General features: G+C 57.6%; 2 protein-coding genes across 2 annotated transcripts; one reads left to right on the top strand and one right to left on the bottom strand.

The window, feature by feature from the left end:
* Positions 1-336: 336 nt before the first annotated feature.
* VOLCADRAFT_107907 (uncharacterized protein) lies at positions 337-11880 on the bottom strand (the record flags this gene model as incomplete). The annotated part of the gene is made up of 21 exons (XM_002957962.1): positions 337-776; positions 1044-1404; positions 1626-1784; positions 2093-2794; positions 2953-3135; positions 3416-3766; positions 3920-5788; positions 5994-6119; positions 6312-6377; positions 6511-6687; positions 6877-6930; positions 7444-7731; positions 7901-8092; positions 8356-8622; positions 8923-9768; positions 9802-9826; positions 9936-10087; positions 10377-10637; positions 10958-11230; positions 11450-11749; positions 11866-11880. 21 exons carry the CDS (start codon positions 11878-11880, stop codon positions 553-555), a joined length of 6891 nt encoding a protein of 2296 aa, XP_002958008.1. The 3' UTR covers positions 337-552.
* Positions 11881-15326: 3446 nt separating this feature from the next.
* VOLCADRAFT_36943 (uncharacterized protein) lies at positions 15327-17219 on the top strand (the record flags this gene model as incomplete). Its single annotated transcript, XM_002957936.1, has 2 exons — positions 15327-15515; positions 17136-17219. Coding segments are annotated over 2 exons (273 nt in total), but the record flags the coding sequence as incomplete, so codon positions are not given.
* Between the last annotated feature and the right edge of the window lie 4269 nt (positions 17220-21488).

Below are 21488 nucleotides of genomic sequence, written 5' to 3' on the forward strand. Positions count from 1 at the left end.
ATAAAACCGTGAAAGCAGGGCAAGCACTTCCATAAACTGCACATGGAAGTCATGCCTGTATACACTAGACACTTAGCCCCTGCTTGACCCGCCCCTCAAGATGAGCTTGACCAAGGCTTGACCTGCGCCCGAACACTCGTAACCACAGTACCATAGATGTCCTGGACAAGCTGAGACATAGTAAACAATGGATAGCACGGTCATCTCCCCAGGACACTGGGGCAGTCGTCAAGACATATCCGAATATCGTTACCGAAAGCGATCACTGCGAGCCAATGGCAAGCGTTTATCACGCCACTGTCGTCGGCTTTTTGCTTACAAAAGCAGAGCGGCCGCATATATGTAGCTATGCCGTTGCGCACTCGAAACCGCATACCTTAAAGCCCGACAGAAAATCAACTACAATGCAGGTAAAACACAAACAGACACGGACGGAAGGGCTCGCATATGATAAAGCAACATGTTTTTTCCAGTGGCCTCGCCGGTACTTGCCGGTGCTTGCTTCCGGATGGGGTCAACTATGATTTTGTCCAACACATGCACGGTCGCAGTTCAGGTGCGGAAGGACAGGGTCCCACCGCCTCCGGACGTGTACACGCCGCCCCCGCTGACACTGGGGTCTGCAGACGCCAGTCTGCTCTCCAACTGGAACTGCTGTTGATCTCGGCGCATGTCCTCCGACATGGACGTGGCCGCCACGAGCAACTCTGCACGAACCGTCTCTAGTTTCTTCTCCATGGCCACTATGACTGGGTTGTTGACGGCCGCGCTGATGGCTGCACAGCAGGAAACGGGGGATTGGATGCAGCAAACAGAATTAAGTGGCGTTCCAGGCTAACGCGTTCCAGGCAGGCCAGCACATCGGCAAGCATCCAGGCATAGTCTGTGACGGAAAAAAAACAAGCGTAAGCGGCATCATGGCTGCGACACATCGCACCTTGTACACATGGGAAATCATGTGCGGACGTTACCCACGCGGACGTTAAAAAGCAAGTAGACTCATGGGTACCGTGCAACCGAAAGGAACTCATTCACCCACCCACCCTTGAACGGGTTGGCCGTGGACTCTGCCTGAATCCTCCCCGCTGCTGACAGAGCACCAGCCAGAGTGTCGAGTGCGGAGCACGCCGCCTCCAAACGTCCTCCCAATCGCCGTTCCAAAGCCCGCACTGAACCCGACAGTGCAGGAAGCGACATGCCCGGGCCCAGTGCGGGGATGACGGGGACCGTGCTGCTGGCGCTGCCGCCGAATCCCATCGCCACCTTGGAACAGGCGTCCAGCAGCCGGGACTCAGCCTCCGTGACGCGTGGGCCCAGGCCCTTGAGGTCGGCCAACGCGTGGGCTGCCTCAAGCGAGCTGGATTCCAACGTCAGCAGCCGCCGCTCAAACTTGTTGAGGTCGGACTGCAGAGTGCAGTCGGGAAGCGAACGGGGATAGGTGCTTTAGACGTGGGCACTGCCTCACCACCGTGAAAACCATAATCTGGTAAAAGACAACGAGCGGGATGCGGTAAGGCCCATGCAAGCGAAGCACCCGCGACCTAATTCCCGAAGTGAAAGAGTGGCGCGACTACACGGCGGCCCCTGCGCTACTGTGTGCCATAACGACGCGCGCGCTCTCCTACCTGCAGCTCCCGAACGCTGCCCGAGTCGGCGCTGAGGCCGCTGGCAGAGCCGCATCCGCTGACACGGGCACTGCGGTTGCCAGGGCCGGATGCAGCCTCCAGGGTGTCCACTCGCCTTACCAAACCCCCCAGTGCGATGTGCATGTCCTTGATCATACCCTGCAAAAGCAACCACGCCGAGCAAATTGCATCAGGAATTCCACATGGTAGCACACGACCACAGCGCCGCAAAATGCTAGACTGCCCAAGGTAGGGCTTTAAGACTGGCGAGTGGGATATGCCCAAGTGGGTTTCTAATATAAGCCATGGACGACAAATCAAAGAGGAACTAAGACGGCCGTAGTGCGATACCGTAACTGGGTAGGGAGTTACCAGGATGGTGCTAGCCCAAGATGTGGGAATGGTCTTGGCCTCTGACGTCACGAACGTATGCACGATCAGGCAATCCATTAATCCACAAATCGCACACGATTTTCGGGTGGTCCCATTGGAATACGAAGCGTCAACCGAATATGCCACTGATCCAAAGCCACACCACCTGCCTGGGTGCTGTCCACATACTCCTGCATTGCCAGCAGCCGGTTCCTGATGGCCGTTACTGCGGAGTGCAACTTGGACACAGTCTTCTCAAGCTCTCCCAGCTCCGCAGCCGTGGCGGCCGTGGCTACGGTGGCGGCACCACCGCCGCTTCCAGCACGCACACGGATCTCCGCCATTAGCTCCTGCCGTAGGCTGCCAAGCTGCGCTTCCAGCGTGCCCTCCAGCAGCCGCACGTGGGCCGCAAGACTCGCCATATCTAGACCATCAGGCTGTCCCGCTGGCACCTCCTCCTCGCCGCCGCCTTCCAGTGACTCCGGCACTATGCCTTCCGCCGCCTCGCCTTCATGGGTGCTGTGCCTGCGGCTGCCCGTGGGCTCTTCCGTAGCAGCTGATGATCCCGGTGCTGAAGAGGAGGCGAAACGGACGCTCCCAACAGCAGTTAGCATGTCTTTGACTGCCCGGTCCAAAGCGGCCTGCTGGCCGGTGACACGCGCCAGGTCTGCCTCCATTCGGGCAACCTGCAGGGACAGTACGCCAATCTCCTCCACCACCGCGGGATGGGGTGCCGTGGAACGGGTGTCGGCGGCCGTTGGAGAGCCGCCGCTAATAGCCTTGAGCTCTTCTGCGATCTGCAAGGTTGCAACAGATTTCAAAGGCAAGACGGCATTACATTGCCCGTCCCAGGAGCACGCCCAAAAGCTATGTGCAGACGTCCCTGCTCAGTGCATCTGGTCAAACACGCAGCATCCTGTGCATCCTGGTTCCGAAACGCACAACAGGTATTCACCTTATCGAGACGATTCTCATGCTCCAGCACCATCTGCTGCACCGCTGGATGCGTCTGACTGCCAATGTACCGCAGCGCTGCCACCTGCTCCAACACTGTGACCAACGTCTCTGCAAAGGCTGGCGAGTTAGCGTCACGGACGTCCGTGAGGCGGGCCTCTGCCTCCTCGAGGGTATGGTCCACCTGCCAGGGATGTAATGTAATCATATGGATGCGGGCAGGGCCAAACCAAATTAGAGGCATATGGGAACACAGCACCCAGTGCAGACACTATCAGTGACATGACACGGCAGCGTTTCCCTTATCCCTTGTGTGTTCTTAACCTGCGAGGCCAAGTATTCATACGAACAAACATTTCTTGCTCTATGAGCTGCACCGCGCTCCTGCAAGAAGCGGCATCCCAGTCACCGAGAACTGAAGGAGAGCCTCCAAAATTGTGCGCATTTCTGAGTTCCCCAACCACCTGCGCCAGCGCCATCCCGGTCTCCTCCGCGTCGCTGTACTGTGCATGGAGACGGCTGCTCTGGCGCTTGACGACCTCAACCAGACGCGCCAAGAAGGCAGCTTGCTGGTTGCCGGCCAGCTGCTGTGGCTGCACTGCTGCCTGGCGGGAGCCGCCGACAGAAGGTGATGCCCCCCGCGGCGTGGGCGCCGGTGGAATCACTAGTGCAGTGGTGGCAGGCGTAAAGATGCTTGCCACGGCTGCTGCGGTAGGAGTAGCAGGTGGTACCTGCGCATTCGCCAGATCCGCCTCAGCTGCAGCAGCTGTAGAAGTTGTGATGGACTCCCTGACTTGCACTGCGAGTGCTTCGAGCTGCATATGCAGGGAAAGGCAGGGACACCAGGACGGTCTTACATGGCATCAGGACAAACACGAAAGCTGCATTAGGCCATTGGAGTGCTAAGGAGACAGATGGTCTGTGGGTTGTGTGTGTATTGGCACAAACAGACGCGAGGGCATGCGTACCTGATCACGGAGCACATCGACATCGTTCATCCGCTCGGTCAGGGACCCGACGGCACCGCGGACATCCTTAAGCTCTGCTGCTGCAGCCCCACGCACCATCTCCTCTGCCACCTCGCGTGCAACTGCCCTGGATACCTCCCGCGCTGTCGTTGCAGCAACTTCGCAGATCGCGGCGGTGCGCTCATCATACGCCCCTTTCTCAGCGGAGACGGAAGTCGGCGCCGCCGCCTCCGCTGCCCATGGAGTACGGACCTCAGCAGCTTCAGTGGCGGCCTGCATTGCTGCGGCCAGGGCCGCGTCGCGTGCGGCCAGACTGGCCCTTTCCAATAGTTGCTCTCCCTGAAGCCCTACCAGCGCTGCTATCTCCTGTCGCACCACCGCGACCTGCTCCGATACCATGCCGGGTATGGAGTCCAACACCGCCTCCGAGGCTGCAGCACGCACCTCCTCCAGGGCGTCCACCGCCTCAAGGCCGGCAATGCGGCCGCCCAATGCAGCAAGCGCGGACTCAAGCTTCTGCTGAGCCGTCTGCAGCGCTGCAAGTTGCTGCTCTACCTCGCGGGGCAGCACAGGCACCATCAGACCCAGGGCCGGCCTCATACCCCCCTCCGAGGAAGCATCCTCCGCATCCCACTCTTCTTCTTTGCGAACATCAGTCTGGGCAACATCAGCCGGTCCGTTTCCTGCGCCGGCCTGCTCTGCAGCTACCGCGCCTGGCAACAGCACTGCCGCCGTAGATGCCTGCCGCGTCGGGCTGCGTGGCGTTCGGACGACGAATGCCGACGCCAACGCCTCTTCTGCCGCATCCACACGCGCCACCAGCGTGGATACAGTTGAAGCCAGTGCCGCCAGGTCCGCCTCCGCCTCAGTCGCCCCAACACGCACCTGGAGCCGCACGCGGTCCTGCGGCTGGTCAGTTGCCATGGTAGCCACCATGGCGGCAGTGGAGGCGGTGGCGTTCACCTGGAGATCCAACCTCTCTTGCAGCTCTGCAAGCGACTCAGCCAGGCGCAGCCGCTCTGCACCCTCCGCCGCCACCTCCACACGCAAAGCCTCGCTCTGCTGCACTAGGTCTTGCAGTACACGGCGCAGATCGCGAAGTTCCGCCTGGGCCTCCCTGGCTGCAGCAGCCAGTGCAGCCCGGTTGAGGGCTTCAGGAGAGCCCTCTGCCGAGCCCGAATCATCATTGGCACCAGAGGGGACGCCGTGCAACATGGATGCCAGGGAAGGTTCACCGCCATCATCGTCGGCACTGGATTCGGGACCCATGGGGTTGGGGTTCTCGACGTCCAGGCGGGCTGCAGCAGCGGCTTCCAGGTTCGCTACCAGCAGAGACACGCGGACAGGGTTGCTGCTATCCCCGTGCTCCTCGGCCGTAAGGGACAGACGCAGGGGGCTGTCAGCGGGTCGGTCTGAGGACAGTGCTGGTTGGGAATTTCCCAGGTGCGCCGCGCCAGCACCGCCATCACTGGACAATTCAGCGGTGGTGCCCTGCGCAGCACTGGTTTCACCAAGTGCAAGGGCATCCTCAAGCGCCTTCACCCGTGCACGCAGGTCCGACAAGTCCGCTGAAGCAGGCTGCACAGCGGATGGGGCTTGCTGTTGGGCTGGAAAGGAAGACACACCCAGCCGGCGGAACTGCATCTCCAGGGTCAGCATGGCTTGCTGCATGCTCGCCAGTTGCTCCTGGCGAACGACGCCCTCGGTGCGGTAAAGAGCCAACTGCACCTGGTGCTCTAGCTCTGCCTGCTTACCGGCCAAGTCCTCCAGGGCCGAAACCAGCCGGGGCGAAAGTGCACCACTGCCGGAGTGTGGCACACTGCCGGACTCCGAGTCAGTCGGGTTGGCCGCTTCCTCATCGGACGAGGCCTGCAGGACGAATGCGCAAAGGCATAAACACAGGAGTTCAATGGACCGCCATGTTTCTTGCTGACGATTCTTGCTGAAGGTGAAAGACAACCGGGGCCGTTTCCGGGAAAAGGACCTGTTTCAGGAAAGCAAACTTGAGCCACAGGCCCAGAAAGAAATCCGCACGTCTCTATGCACCCGACGAGATACCTCTTGAAACACCTACCGTGAGCAGAAGGCGCCCGGTGTTGAACACAGATGCCAGCTCGTCGACAGCACGCTTCATGTTGTCACGCGCCTTGAAGATAGCACCCAGCTGCTCGCGGTTGACGTAGTCGTGTGCGACTCGTGCCTAGACACACATCAGATTTAACACCCAAACAAATCGTCTCATTTGAGCAATGAAGCGTACTGTCTGATTTGCATCCCTGGTTTTCAACTCCCGAAAGAAACTTGTGAAACACATTTCCATATCCCGGATTGCTTACGTTGTACTATGATAGCCGCGACGCTTCCACACGGCCCTTAGCCTTCATCAGCTTACCGAAAGCGAGGATACAGTTGCAGAAGTCTCCTGAATACGAGCTATGACCTCATTCTCCAAGCGCAGCTGTTTAAAAGAGGGAAGAAGGACAAGCAGCGACATGCTGGAAGGATTAATTTATTGCGCCAGCTAGATAGGCAGTTGATAAGCAGGTCCGTGGCCGCATGCTGAAAGTCTATATGTCCTTCCTTATGCCCACCTGCAGGCTCTCTATGCGTGCCGAAAGCTCGCTCGTCATGCCCGCTTGCTCATTGACCTTTTGCTGCATGGCGTCTGAGGCGGCCTCCATGGCCAAAATGCCTGCAGAAGTGCTTGCTGCGCGCTGATCCATGGCTGCTGACAGGCACTGGAGGTCCTGGAATAATTGTGCGGTTGCCTGCATGGATGTTGGATAGGGGAGACACGAACGTGTTACAGGCCTGGCAGGTCGCAGCAGACCTTATTGCACGGGTCCTACGTGAAAAGCTCAACAGGGCACACACCAGCCGGTTGAGACTTGAGCAGCCGTATGCAACAGGTAAGCATACTCATTTATCTGTAGCCCTGGAAAGGACTCCCGACCCACCTGCTGAATTGTCTCTTGGTTCCTCTCCGCGTTGTTGTGCGCGAGGTTGCGTAGCTGCGGGGAAAAGGGGAGCAGAAGTTGTGAACGCAGAAAATTGCAGCACGGACGGAACAGACGCTGGCTTCTAAGGGCCCCCGAAAAACCTTTTAATTACTATCGTGCATAACCCAGCCGCGAATCCCTGCGCACGTGGAAAAATCAGCGACACGAAGTAAAGCGGTACTAGCTTTCATGGCCAGGTGCACTCTGATGTACTCTTGCCATCTCATTTTCACCTTATCCTCATTCAAGTGAGCCACATGCACAGCAACTCGCATGATCCGTCAACAAATAACACAGCCTACCAGTCAACAGACTACAGCTAAAGGCGCCCGCCTTTGCCGGATTGGAATTGCTTAACAGCCTTCCCAACAAGCCTCTTGAATGGCCTTCATTATTCAATTTATCCTTTTTCTCATTACCTTCAATTAACTTTTGAGGTTGGCAAAGATGCATACAGATGGCCAGCTGCCTCACTTTTCAAAAGCACGTACGCAACCGTTCCCTTAATTAAACAGATACACACACCTGATCCATGTTGGCAGCTGCGGCTTCCAGGGCACCCTCCAGTCCACCGACTCGCGACTGCAGCTCGGCCACCAGGTCCAGCAGCCCGCGACCGCAAGATGATCCCACAGCGGCAAGCCCAGATTCGTCACCAACACCCGCCGCCCCGGATCTGAGATCTTCATCGTCCACTGCCCCAGGCTCGCCGGCATCACCGTCTTTCTGCTCAGCATCCTCGCCCAGTGTGGCCTCCAGACGGCTGCTCCGGGTATCGACTCCAAGGACGGTCTCCACATTTTCCATGCGCGTCTGCGGGATCGGCAGGGCATGAAGGGCGCAATCGGACGATCGTTCATGGCGCAGTCAACACATGTGTTGCACCGGTGCCTGAAGGAAGGCTCGAAGCCACGCGAAGATTACTCGTGATTGAGTACTATCCAGCATCAATGCAGATTGCAAGGCAGTAGGGACGGCTCACCTGCAGTACGTCTTGCCGGCCTGTGACCAGGATGAGCTCCGCGCGCAGCATCTCCATGGAAGCTGCGGCCAGCTCGTAGCGCTCTGATGAGTCCGCAATGGCCGTGCGTAGCTGCTGCAGCGCACCCTCCAGTTGCGCCGTGGTCGCTGCGCCATTAAGCCGGTCGCTAAACACAGAAAGCTGCGTGTCCATCTGGTACAGAAAGGGCCCGGGTTCGGTAGAGCCAGAGCAGAGGCGTACAGGGTGCGCGGACGCGGGATGGAAACTGATCAGGGCGTTCCCAACGTGCAACAACCTGTTAACCTGAAGACCGCTTCCCTTGATACGGCATAAGCACCTCTCCACGAGTGCCCGTCTAATCCCTTCCACTAACATTTCTTCACGCACTCCTACCCGTCGGCATCCCAGCCGCAGGCAGAGCCATTATTTCCCCTTTCCCAACTCCTCATCCTCACCTCTTGCATGCCCTGTTCCACCCGCTCCTTGAGCTGCTCCATCACGCTGGCCACCTTTTCGCGCAGCTCGGCCTGCATAGTCCTTAGCTGTTCCGCGGATTCGCGCTCTTGCCGCCCGCTAGCGGCCTGTTGCTCCTGTACTGCCTGCGCGCATGTGACGGCCTCAGCTGCCGCACCAGTTGCCGCTGCAACCTGCTCCTGAACCTGGAGCAAACCAGAAGCTATTGCGGCCTGCTCCTCCGACACCTGCGCTGCTAGTTGTGCAACCTGCAAGCGTGGAACGGAGGCAATGTAAATGAGGACTAGAAATTAACTAGATGTTGTCTTGGGAGCATTATATCCAGCCCACACCCATAAGGCGAGAGGCGGCTTGCAAGGGCTGCTCACACGACTTGCCAATCCGCAACCAACGACGAAGGTCGCACACAATTCCAGACAGCATATCTGCTCTAGAGGTTCTACCCTTCTAAAACTTCGGTGCAGTGACAGGAACGCGACTCAGCAACTGCTAGTTGCAGATTACCAGAGCACCTCGATTGGCAGAAGCATGGTAGCAGCCGAACGCACCTGCTCTTTTAGGGCGGATTGCTCCTGCTCCAGAGCAGCTACCATGGCGAGCATAGACTCCTGCAAGGCTGCACCCGCGCTCTTGTCAGCTTGCCCAGCAGCTTCGGATGCTGCAGCTGCGGACTCCGCACTCTTCCGGGCCGCGTTCTCAGCGGCTTCAGCAGCAGCCATTGCGGTTTCCAGCCTGTTCCGCAGCTGCCCAAACTGCTCCTCAAGATCAGCCTTGGCTGAGGAGGCCACCTGCGCGGCTAGCAACGATGCCTCCGGCGAACCAGGTGTGATGTTTTTCAGATTGGGGACAAAGTCTTCAGCAGCTGCCGACAACGGCTCCGCCACCCGGGTTTGCACTGCTGACAGGGACTGTACAGCCGCCGACAACCCCTGAACCTCTGCGCGCGCTGCTGCAATTTCCTTTGCCCGCTCACTGAGACCGCCCTGCAAGGCTGCAACCCGGTCCTGTAGCCTGGCTACGTCCTCTTGAACGGCCATGAATGCGGAATCCAGCTCGGTGGTTGCGTGTACAGAGGGCGCCTTGTTCTCGACTGCCTGCAGCGCCGAGTGCAATGCCTCCACGTCTGCCCGGGTCGCGGCAACCTGCAGGCGACCCTCGAGGAATGCCACCTGCCCCTGAAGCTCCAAGACCTTTGCCTTCAGCTGACCAGCAGCAACATCCACCGCCATGTCCACAGGTGCGACCCCAAGGAGCTGTTGCTGCTGCAACTGCTCCTGCTGCTGTTGGAGTTGCCATTTCTGCTGTTTCATTTCGCCAGATAGTTCATCGATCTGTTTACTTGCCCGCGCGGCGAATTCCTTCAGCTCCTTGTTCTCTACCAGCAAATTAGGTACCTGGGACATCAGATACGACAACTGGCGACGCACCTCAGCGCCCTCCTCTGCCGCCACCCTGCAAGGAACACGGCCAGACCTCCACTCAGCCAGCCCTACGACTGAAATCGGTATTTTGTTAGTCCATTCTTCCTACGTGGAAAGACCAGCCCCACCCAGATACGCACCCTGTGACAAAGCATGTGGCCGGCTCTGATGCGTGAGAGGCAACAGGCGCCAGCTTGGCCTGCAGTTGGTCCCGTAGCTCGAGCACATCGCGACACAAGTCCCGCACCATGCTGCGAAGCTCCTCTTGAGCAGTCACCAGCTCAACGAGAGACTGCGCAAGTGAGATGCGAGGATACAATAAATATACCTGGCCCAACCCAATGGCGCAGCACACACAAGCACCCAGCTTGGGCGTACGGAAACGGGGTCGCAACATGGCGTCAGGTTGCGTCGTGGCCCTGCTTTCTAAGCAATTCACAGGAAATTTGCAGTCTGAAACCTTTCCCCTAATGATTCAATATCCGGGGAACAGCCTTGCCAAACATGTGGCAATTTGGCAGTCTTTCAGTTTCAGGGCTGTTTTCAACGACGAGGCTTCAGCAGCAAGGAGCGCGACCTACCGGGGCCAGAGTTCCTTCCTGCTCGTTGGATGATTCCCCGTTACCCGTTTTTTGTTGCCCCGCGGCTGACTCCACGGCATGTATGCGCTGCGTCAGCAGAGCCAGCGCCTGGTCGTTGCTGCTGGTTTTCTTCTCCACCTTATACATATGGGCACGTAACTTGTTGAGCAGCTCGCCCATGTCGTGCACACGCAGGGACAACTCGCTAGGGCTGTTGCGGCTCTCTGGACCTGCTGACGATGTAGCGACATCCCGCGCAACCTGAGGCCATAAACACAGGGCGAGTACATGCCTAATCTCGTTCCATGATGCTGTGTAACGAATAAACAAGTCCTTGATACTCTGTGACTAAGCATATCCATGGTACTGTCTGAATAATCATACGTCAGACTTCAGGATGGGTACTGCAGATGCTTTGTACCGCAACGGCAAGTCGTGTGGCTCCTGTCAAGGGCCGCTCGTGCGGCCCATGTAAGAAGGTGTTACAGCGCGTCTGTATCCGCACGCCCGCATGTCGGGTGCTGTAGGCCGGGTGTCATAAAACCCCAACCCTCCATGATACGCCGGTCCTGTATACTCACCGACAAGAGCTGCTTCTGCAGGGTTTCAACCAGCTGGTCCTGACGGATGATATGCGCCTCCAGGAAATCCAAGCCGGCAATGAGCTTGTGAATCTGCGCTGCGTGCTGTTGGATGCTGGTGGTCACATGGGGCGGCACGCCCTCCAGGGTCCCCAACGTGCTTCGTTGCGGCGATAAAGCGTGCTGGGTTGGCGTGGTAGGCATGCCAGCCGCAGCCAAATTGCGAGTGCGCAGTGATGCTGTGCCGCTGATGCCGGGCAGGCCTGTACCGGCCTGGCTGGAAGTGCGCGGGTTGGGGGTCGCGACGACATAGTCGACCTGAACATGGCGCATTTATGGGATAACACGGCGCATTTATAGTGGGCCGTTGAGCCGGACGGAGGAAGCGTTTTACACATGTCCCAAAAAGGGGTCTAACCCTCGGTTCAAAAACTTGGAGGTTGTGCGAACTCGCAATGAAACCGAACCACTCTCCCGATTCTTTGAACGTACCAAGCGTCGAGTTTCATTAATGGCGCCCGCGGACAAGTGCTGCAACTCTTTGATGTGCCGCTCGCTGTCCTCCACTCTGAGGTCCACTTTTTCAAGCTTGTTCGTCAGGCTTGTATAGAGACCTTCAATATTTGAAAGCTTAGCAACAATTTCGTTGAGGGCAGGCTCCAGCGTAGCGTTGACTCCGCTAGCATTTGGCTGAGGTTGGCTTGACAACGAATTCAATGTTTGCCGCACTGCATCTAGCTGCTCTCTCATGGCTTGGCGTTCAACAGAACTTGATGTACTGATGCCGCCAAGCTGCAGAGGAGAAAGAGGAAAGGTGGGCAGCCTTGGTCAAAGTATCTCTATGTCGTCGGTGGTTTCCTATGCTCCAGGTCTTTTCATGCATGGCTAGTACAATCCCCCCTACTCACAGATTCAACATCCATAGTTGCATCTGTCTGCCTCCAACGCCTCCCGAGTCCTCCTGACAGCGTCTGCATACTTATGGTCCGTTTACCTGACCGCCAAGAGGTTCATCGCCAGAGCTAGATGTGGTATCACTTAGTTGCACAGATCGTAGCAGCGCTCGGCAAACCCTGTAATACTGTCCTGTGCTCATGGCGCGATGGTGAAACGGCAGAACATTGCGTAGCTCGCCTTGAGACCAGGCAATCAGTGCGTTAAAGACTCGCCAACATACTCCCTTTTGCTGCGTACTGTATGACTGTGGGGACGTAATGGCACTAAGAATAACGATACGACAGCAGCCGGGGGCCCTCCAACTTCAGTTTCGCAGCTCGCAATATACTGAAACTTGTACTATAACCTGGCAAACGGCTAGCTTTCAGGATAACACAAGGCGACACAGCTAATCGCCGATGGATTTCGAAAAGGTCAAATCCGAGACGGAAGAACCCTCGATTATGTCAGATTCGTCGCAGATTGCTATTTCATATTGTGTTCCTACAGGAATCCGGAGGGTGCGGATGATGATTAGCTCACGTGCCAAGTCCGGCTTGCCGACTTCCCTTACTTTCTGATCCAGCAAAAGTCTGCGCCGTCCTGACACGAAGAGAAGAGCTTTAATGGGCTGGACTAGCGCTGTATCAAAGGGATGATCAGTTGCGAGGGAGGAGGCAGTGGGATTTTCTACGGACACGGCCATTGGAGGACGGGCGGGGGCATGCGGGTCCAGACGCCGAAGCGTGCCTTAAACAATGGAAACCCATGGCATACTCGAAGCGACGTTGCGAATGGTGTGCCCACGTGTAGATTCAAAGGAAGTCCTGCGCAAGAGGTCCCGCGCACGCGCGCAGGTTCATCGCATTAGGAGCGTCGTACAATTTGGCACCGGAGCATCGGTGGCAGAACGAGCCCATGCTGTGAACCGGAAATATGCACTGTCATAGAGGGAAAGTCTTGATACTTCATAAAGTGGACTGTTTCCTCCCGATTCGCGAATGGATGCAAGGTTTTCCTTAACGGTTACCAGCGTACGCAACGCAGCTGCATTCTGTATTTAATGGTAATCAAACTATCATTTCCATAAAATGTAATTGATGCATCTTTCAAGTTGGTATTGACACTTAGCATAAGCCCTACGTTTTTTTTCTGGCGGTTGATGGAACCGGCCCCTCCCGGAACAGCCCAGGGTCACATAACCTTGACTGATGCAGCCTGAGCCGGTGCTCCTGGCAGTACTTGGCTGGTCTGTTGTAACGAGCGAGTTGATTCCGGGGCACGTAGGTCCCCCGCCGGGCGGATCGATGCCGGATGGCGGCGTCATCCGGCCGGTAACATCAGGCGGACCAAAGACCCAACAAACCATCTACGACAAACACAGCCTTCCTTGCTCATGGCAACTGCCGCAGCAATCATGCTCGTGGGGCTGCGCTGTGGCCTTCTGTTCTCGCCACACGCGTCTAGTGCGCTTGGAGGTTCCATGTGCGAGACCCGCACATCGCCTAAACGCTCTCGAGGGTAACTACATACCTATTAACCGCCATGCATGGGTTCTGGAGCCGCCAGCCCACGGTGGGGCAGTTCTGGAAGGGCGCGACGGGCGGCGGATCCAGGCGCCTCGCTCCCTATTAGCAGCCTCGCCAGCGCTGGAACCCGCCTACCCTCCCCCCAGTGATGCCGACCGCGCGACAGCCAGCCTCCAGCCCCCAACCGCGTCAGAGCTTCCGCACATCCACAACGCATTGGGTTATGACTCACCCACCCCTCGGAAAAACCCTCTCCAAAATTCGCCCTGCCAGCCCCTACCCTCATCCTCAGCATTGCCCGAGTGCCACAACCATCTCCTGCACCGTATCCAGCAAGACCAACACCAGCAACACCAAAGCCACCACCACCACCAGCCCGGTGCGGCTGCTGGGCAGAACCCTGTCGCGGCAGTGGGCTGGGCGCATGCAGTGGTAGCCCCGGCCCCCAGTCCCCACCACCGTGGTGGTAGCTGCTGGCTGTACAGCAATTTTGCCGGGGCTTATGACAACAGCGGCGATGGAGGAGGCGGCAGCAGCGCCCCCTCCTCAACTGCCAACCAGGTTCTGGAAGCAACATCCGCCAGAAGAGCAGGGTGTGGAAGTAGGGGTACCGACGAGGGACATCGCTGTCTGAGCTGGATAGAGCTGCCGTACGACGCTGGGCCTGTTGTACAGGTTGCAGCAGGTAAGAGGAAGCCTGCCGGCTGCTCTTCGGCGCAAAGCACCACAGTGCCATGTTCGTCTCGAGCCTTAAGATCTCCTACACCCGTACACCTCCACTTACATCCCCCCACTCCAATTGGCCCCCCCACACACACATGTACTGCGGTTTGGGCGGTGGCCGTTAATTCCTTGTCATTGCGTAGGATGATGATTCCCTTCGCCCAGTTGCCCTTCCTGCGCCTTTCCCCAGCTCCCCAGCTCCCACCATGTGCACCACCTGCTTCATCCACTCTACTTCCTACCGGCTTGCATGCTGCCCCTCTCCCCCCCGACCCAATCATCTCCTTCAAGGCGAGCACCACACATTGGCCCGGGCCGCCAACGGGTCCCTGTGGGAGTGGACCACACACAGCAGCAGCGGCAGGGACCTCCAGTGCGGCCCCGACGACCGCTCGTGGCGGGTGGTACCACTCACCGTCGGGGGTGCTGACGTGGACTCCCGCGCATATACACCGGGAGCGGGAATGGCAGCAGCAGGAGCAGCAGCAGGAGCAGCAGGAACATGGAACGCAGTGGACACGCGCGCCCATGCAGACATGAGCACCGGTGCAGACATGAGCACCGGCGGCATGAGGGCTGACGTATCATGTGGACAAACAAATGTGGATCTGTATGATAGCAGCAGCAGCAGCAGCAGCAGCGGCCGCACGTTGGGTAGGGCTCAAGGTGGTGGCTGTACCCCTGACAGCACACAGCTTTGGGACTATAGTCGGCGCGGGGGACACCTTGGTGCAGGCGGCGGCGACGGCGGCTGGAGAGGAGCCCCGCGAGCAGCAGCACCACCACCACTATCGGCAGCAGCAGCAGCGGAAGGAGCGCGTGATGGGCGATATCCGCGGATGCGCCCTGCACAAGTGCCTGTGCCTGTCCAAGTACGACAGGTACGGAGGTATGCGCCACAGGGTACGGCCCACGTGCTCGTCCCGTGGAACTGATGGTAGGTGTTACAGACATCCATCGGCTGATCCGCACACTTATAGCTCGGATAGCGCTTGCACTGCGACTGGTAGTGAAAACCTGGTGGGAGTAGGGGGAGCATGCATAAGTGCCAGTTAGCTTTCTGACGTAGTTGAGGACGCAGCTCTTGACAACAGCGATCCTAACAAACCCTCAATGCATTTTTTCTCCACCCTCGTACATACACATACATACACACACATGCACACACGCACACACGCACACAGGTGGCCTGTGGCTCACGCCACAACCTGGCGGTCGACTTGCAAGGGGCCGTGTGGGCCTGGGGTTGGAATGGGTACGGCCAGTGCGGGGTGGAGGCGCTTGCGGCGGGGAATGCGACGGGCCGGGCGGCCGTCACCAGCCCCGTGCGGGTGCAAGGGGGGGCACTGGGCGGTGTTCCGTGTCGGAGTGTGGCGGCTGGGCTGGGACATTCCCTGGCACTCACAGGTAGGGCAAGGGGGGCGCTAGGGTTTGTAGAGCGGAGGGAGAGGGGGTTAGGATAGCGTCTGGAGGGGGGCCCCAGGGGGAGTCCAGGGGGGCCCCATCCAGCTGGGGGTTATGGGGGTGGGGGGCTTAGTGCGGGTTTCGGTGGCGCAGGGTGAGGGCGAGGGTGAATGCGGGCTGGGTGTGATGCGCTCGTGGGCGCTAGCACACATGTGTTAATGTACGTGTCATCCACCGCCACATGCAACCATAGACGTTCACCCCACACCACGACCCGGCCACACCATCGCCACGGCGGCTCCGGCCCCCACCCCAGTCGCCTTACAGAACCCTAACCATTTCCCATCCTGCAACGTGCTCACATGCTTCGTGCTTCCTAACCCACCCCTCCTAACCCTACAAACCCTGAAACCCTCCACCCACCCACCCTCCCCCTCGTCCCTCCTCGCTCCCGACACCACCCGATGTCTCCCTTGAGGACAGAGGCGGGGCAGGTTGTGGCATGGGGCTGGAACGATGCGGGGCAGTGCGGGTTGGGTTCCGCTACCGCAGTGTTCGGCGCCTCCAGTTTCCTGTCCGAGCCGCAGCTCCTTCCCATCCCACGCCGGTCACGTCGTGGAGGGTTGCAGACAACAACTGCTGGTACAGCCGCTGCCGCTGCCGCTGCAGGTGGCGATGGCGGTACTGATGACCGCGATGAGGCCGCTGCAGCCGGGGCCCGGGAGTTCCATACGGCGGTCGGTGATGGGGAGACAGGGTCACATGACGGTGCCGGCAGTAGCTTAGGCGGCGGCATCAGCAGTAGCAGGAAAAGGAGCCGACGTAGCTATGATGGCGGACGTGGTGGTGGTGGTGGTGGTGGTAGCGGTGGTGGTCGGCACGTAGGCAACGACGGTGACAACACGGCAGAGGCGGCGGCAGAGGCGGCAGAGGGATTTGCTGTTCCTGCGGATCATACGGTCATGACGAAAAGGGGCGCTTTGGACGGAGGAGGAGATGAAGATCAAGATGAGGACGACGAGGAGGAAGATATTGTGAAGGTGAGCTGAATCCGATTTCCTGTGTGGTCCTTTTGGTAGCTTAATTAGGCAGTGCAGGTGGTGTGGCTTCGCAGCAGCTGTACGTGTTTCGAGATGAAAGTTCCGCACAAGTGTGTAGGGTTGTGTGCGTAAAGGGGCCCCCGCGGGAAAGAGGAGCTCCGCACAGCAGGGGGCCCGTCGTGTAGCCGTCGTGAGGGGGGGGTTCTGCACCCACCTACGTGTCCCCGCCCTCACCGTCGTCGTGTTGCTCCGACGTCCTCCCAGGCAGGGTTGGAACACCCACACCACCACCACTTCACCGTGCATAGCTCATGCGGGTCCTCGTGGCTGTTCGTTTCCTGACGAATGAAAAACTCGGGGGGCACCGCGCTGCAGCCGTCAGCTCCGCGGTGCATGTGTATGTGCGTGTGTTTTGTTTCTGTTTGTGTAAATGCTCACCTCGCGCTTCGGCACATGTTGTACGTTCGTTTCACCACGACCCCTGCGTCTTCATCAGTTCCCTCCCAAACCAGCCCTGCCCTAAGTGCCCTCGTGCTCCCCGTTCAGGTCAGCTGTGGCGGCCGACACAGCCTCGCGCTGGCTGCCGGCGGGCGGCTGTACGGCTGGGGCAGCAACTCCCGCGGGCAACTGGGCACTGCGCTCGGACCTGACGATGAAGCCGAGGCCCGTGAGGCCTGTTCGACACCCCGTCGGGTGCTGCCAGTGAAGGTGTCCGGGCCAGCTGCAGTCCTGTCGCATCCAGGCCTTCATCCGTCTAACGTGATTCCAGATCCGGATCTAATCGGAGAATCGTCCGGGGTAGGCAAGGGCAGGGGCATGGTCTGCCGTTATCACCACCGTCTTAATGGCGGTTGCGACCACCACCACCGCGGCGACGGTGGCAGTGGCGGCTGCGGCGAACAGCAGGCGGTGTACCTCTACAGGGTTGTGGGGTGCGGCGGTGGTGGCCCTCGTGATGGTGGTGGTGATGGTGATGGTGGTGGTGGATGTGGCACCACAGAATTCCGGAATGGCAGCCGGATGGAGGGTGAGTTATGGAGGGGCGGGCTGCTGGGGAAAGATGGGCATGGCGATGGGGGTTGGGAGTTGACGATTGATGACATGGAAGGCGGTTGGAGCCACACCGTCGTGCGGTTGAGGCTTTTGCGGGGCATGAAGGAGTGAATTGGGGCGAAATGGCCTTAGTCCCATGCATGTATACTAATAATACACAGCGCTTTTGCTGTTTGCATGATTCAGAGGAACTTTATCTGGTCCATGTCGCGTATTTGGTGGCGCGGCAAATTTCATTGGCGCCAAGCATCACAATCCAACCATATTTATGGCGACGTGGCCAGCAATCAGGCACATGACCCCACAGCAGGGATTCTGCAGGGATTCTGTCGCGCCGGAGCAGAGGAGGGCTGTTTGCTTTGCAACATGCAACATATCAGAGGCATCTGCCTACCTGCGCTTAGTTTTTTGTAGCCGATGACGATGCTCTACTGGTGGTGGAGCTGCTGGTGTAAACTTGTAACCGCCCCTCGCCATGGTTCCGGGTCCCTGCCCCGGGAGTGACCGTACAGTCAAATATGTCGCGCAATGCATGTATACAGCATAACTCAGACCCTGCCAAGACGATGTGCAACATAGAGCTGTACCGTACGACCTTGTGCGCGGCAGTTCTAGCACTGCACGGCATAGGGGCGCACACAAAAGGCATCGCGCAGAACCTGACACGCTCTTTTTTTTCCACGATCCTTGACTATTTCTTGAGAGCTTTATTGTTGCATGCGTGCATGCGCATGTTGGCGTAAAATGTCGTCGGGTTAGTTTGTATGTAATGAAATGCTCTCCCTACACATGACATTTTAGTAGCCGCACTGTACAGCCCCCAACCGCTTCCCTCGCGCCGGTACAGAAGTAAATGCCTTCGTGCCACATTATGTCAGGCGCTGGCGCTTCTTGTCTATTGCAGGTTGGTAGCCTACGAATGATGCTGACTTGCTACCCGGCAAATAAGTAAGAAATCAGTGACAACTGGGTTGCGAACATCTCGGTCTTGCGCAAATCCCAGCCCAACTTGGCAAACGGTTTTCCCGCGGAATGCACTGGCTAAATGAATGCTTTGGTCTCATCTGCTACGGTGGGTATTTGCTCACACTTACGGGAATCATCGTGCATCGGGCTGATGTAGACTATGATTTTGTGCCTTGCTGGGCTGCAAGCGGATATTAACTTTTAGCAATCATTTTAAGCTCTAGCTTTCCGAAATAGCTACCTTAGCGTCTTTGGAGATGTCTTTCGGTGTGCTGTGCGATGCTGGGCCTGAAATGAGCCTGGATCCCAGGCAGTACATTTAAATTGTATATCGTTGCGAAACTCAGGACAGGGCAAGGCAAAGCTGAACTGATTGGTTTAACCTTCTTTACCTATGTTTGTCTTAAAGCATTACACGAAAGCCACTTGCTTGCAAGGTTCCAAGGCAGCGTGATATCATTGCAGGCCAACATGGCCACGTTCTCTAGATGTGAAGTGGAAGATGAAGACCTTGCCAAGCTAGATGCACTGCGTGACGCTTGCTTGGACTACCTGAGTTCAGTCAAACCTTTGCAAGGTGAGGGTTATTATATTGGCTCTGGAGCCATGCTCCTACTCCTAGGAGGCATGGTCACTTCCCTCGTTTTCATTTCCACGCACTTTTTGGTTTCAATGACGGTTGTCTCCAGGTAACGCAATCCTATCTGATGGTTTTGGGGAGAAGTCGCCTCGCCTGACGTTAGACAATCAGGAGGACTGCGCACCCCGACCCGTTGGCATGATGGAGCTTCAGAATGGAAATAATGACAAGGGATCAGGGACGCGAGCGCGGACAAGCAGTTCTCAGCGCGCCTATGGTCGCGGGCCGTCGCCCATCCTACAGAAGCAGATTCAGCGTTACAGCCTTCGGCCGGGCAGCGCCAAGAAGTCCGATAAAGTTAGCTAACTCCCCCCTGCATGTAATGTAGCCAGACCGGCGTCGCCACAACCTGGGTTTGTGTGGCATGGGAGGGCGAGCAAGCCAAGCAAGCCATTTCGCCGACGGAGCAAGCCAAGCAAGCCATTTCGCCGACGGCGGAGCCTTAGCCTTGCCCCGGGCCCAGCGATATAGGCCTCAGAGCTGCTGCGGGTTACACAGATCTCCACGAAAAATACCCCGCAGGATTGCCGCGGGAAATACTTCCCATCAGCCGCTCCAAGCGTCAGCAGCCAGAACGTCGTCGAGGTGTTTGGATGAAAGGGAAGCGGTACCATCCCTGAAACACGTGCTTCTTTAGGCAGGGACAGGCAAGCAGGCAAAATGGTATTTCCAAACACCAGCGTTGACGTTTCTTTCGGTACCTCTGTAACTTATTTCACTTAATATCATGCCCGTCAGCCCTTGGCCCCACGAGTCGCGGCCCTCGTTTGGCCATTACCTCCGTACAATTACAAGGGGGTGGCATCTGCAGAAGGCTACATTCCCTATTACCTATTTCCGTGCACGCAGATCTACGACAGGCTCGTTGGTCGTTCCACGTGACACCTGACAATAACTAGACGCCGTTTATATACGGCTTGGATGCGAACGACCGTGCTTTGGGGTCTTGCCGTACCGATATTGTGGAGTTGGGTGCCCAAGCCGTTGTGGCTCAGCGAGCCTCGGCCAATGATATGTGGTCAGGAGGCAAATCGCTATGTAAACTGTGTTGGTGTAGGAAATCGTCCGCCATTAGGACCAGCTGCAGAGAGCGCATTTGGGGCCAGGACTTGGAACGCCAAGATGTTTCATACCCACAAGCGTATGTTGTGCAGGACCTTTGAATGTGTTGCGTTAAATGTATTTTACTTATTTGTGTATATGTGTGTGTTACATGGTTGGGGGTGCGTGACCCCATACCTGTAAAACTACCCATACGAGCCGAAGGCCCAAGGGCAATATCTATACGCCTAAAAGCAACGGAGAACAGTTTACTTATTTAAACTGCGCTTGTGAGGTAGCATCCTCGAGTGCGCTTTTAATGGGCTAGGATCCAGTACCGTACGTTCAAATTGTATAATGTCGCAAAACCTTTGACACCAGACGTGGTGCAAGGCAAATTGCCTCTGCTGGATTCAATAGTGCGTGCTTTCCATACAGCCCTACACGTGGCGATTTAGCTGCAGCGTTTTTCATAACAGCGGGCAACGCAGCATGGCGACAGTCCCAGACCGGGACATCGGAGATAATGATCTTGCCAAACTTGATGCATTGTATGACGCTTGCATGGACTACTTGCACGTAGCCAAGGAGCCGCAAGGTGAGGGTTGCAGTCGTAGTCTTGGCTCAAAAGCAATGAGCCTTACAATTCAGGACTCGTGATCACCTTTTCCATCCATCCGCTCTCTTGCCGCGTAGGCCGCAACAACCGTTATGGTGCAGTGGACCGATCTCTTTCTGATGGTCTTGGCGAGAAGATACCTCAGTCCGCTTTCGACTATCAGCAGGGATGCGCTCCTCGACCCTTTATAGCAATTGAACTGGATCAGGAAGCTGATGACAAGGAGTCGGGGGTGCGAAAGCGGGCAAGCATCTCTCATTATGTCTATGGTCGCGGGCCGTCACCAGTCCTACGGAAACAGATGGATCGCTATCGCCTACGGTCGGGCAATGGCAAGAAGTCCCAGACATCTAGCTCGCTTGCTGCCTCTACGGATGTTGGCAGCTCAGCGATAATGCAAACACGGTTTGGGCGGCTTGGAAGGGAAAGCAAGCCGAAGGCAATGCTCAGCATGCAGCCTGCAAAGCCGTCGACAGGCTTTGACCAAAGCCCCCGGCCACGCCCTGCAGCCTGTCCCAGCCAGTCCCTCACGCCACCGGTGTACGCCCCGCACAGATTCTCGGCACAGCTGGCAGTCGGG

The sequence above is a fragment of the Volvox carteri genome (genome assembly GCF_000143455.1).
Source record: "Volvox carteri f. nagariensis unplaced genomic scaffold VOLCAscaffold_83, whole genome shotgun sequence".
Taxonomy (NCBI): domain Eukaryota; kingdom Viridiplantae; phylum Chlorophyta; class Chlorophyceae; order Chlamydomonadales; family Volvocaceae; genus Volvox; species Volvox carteri.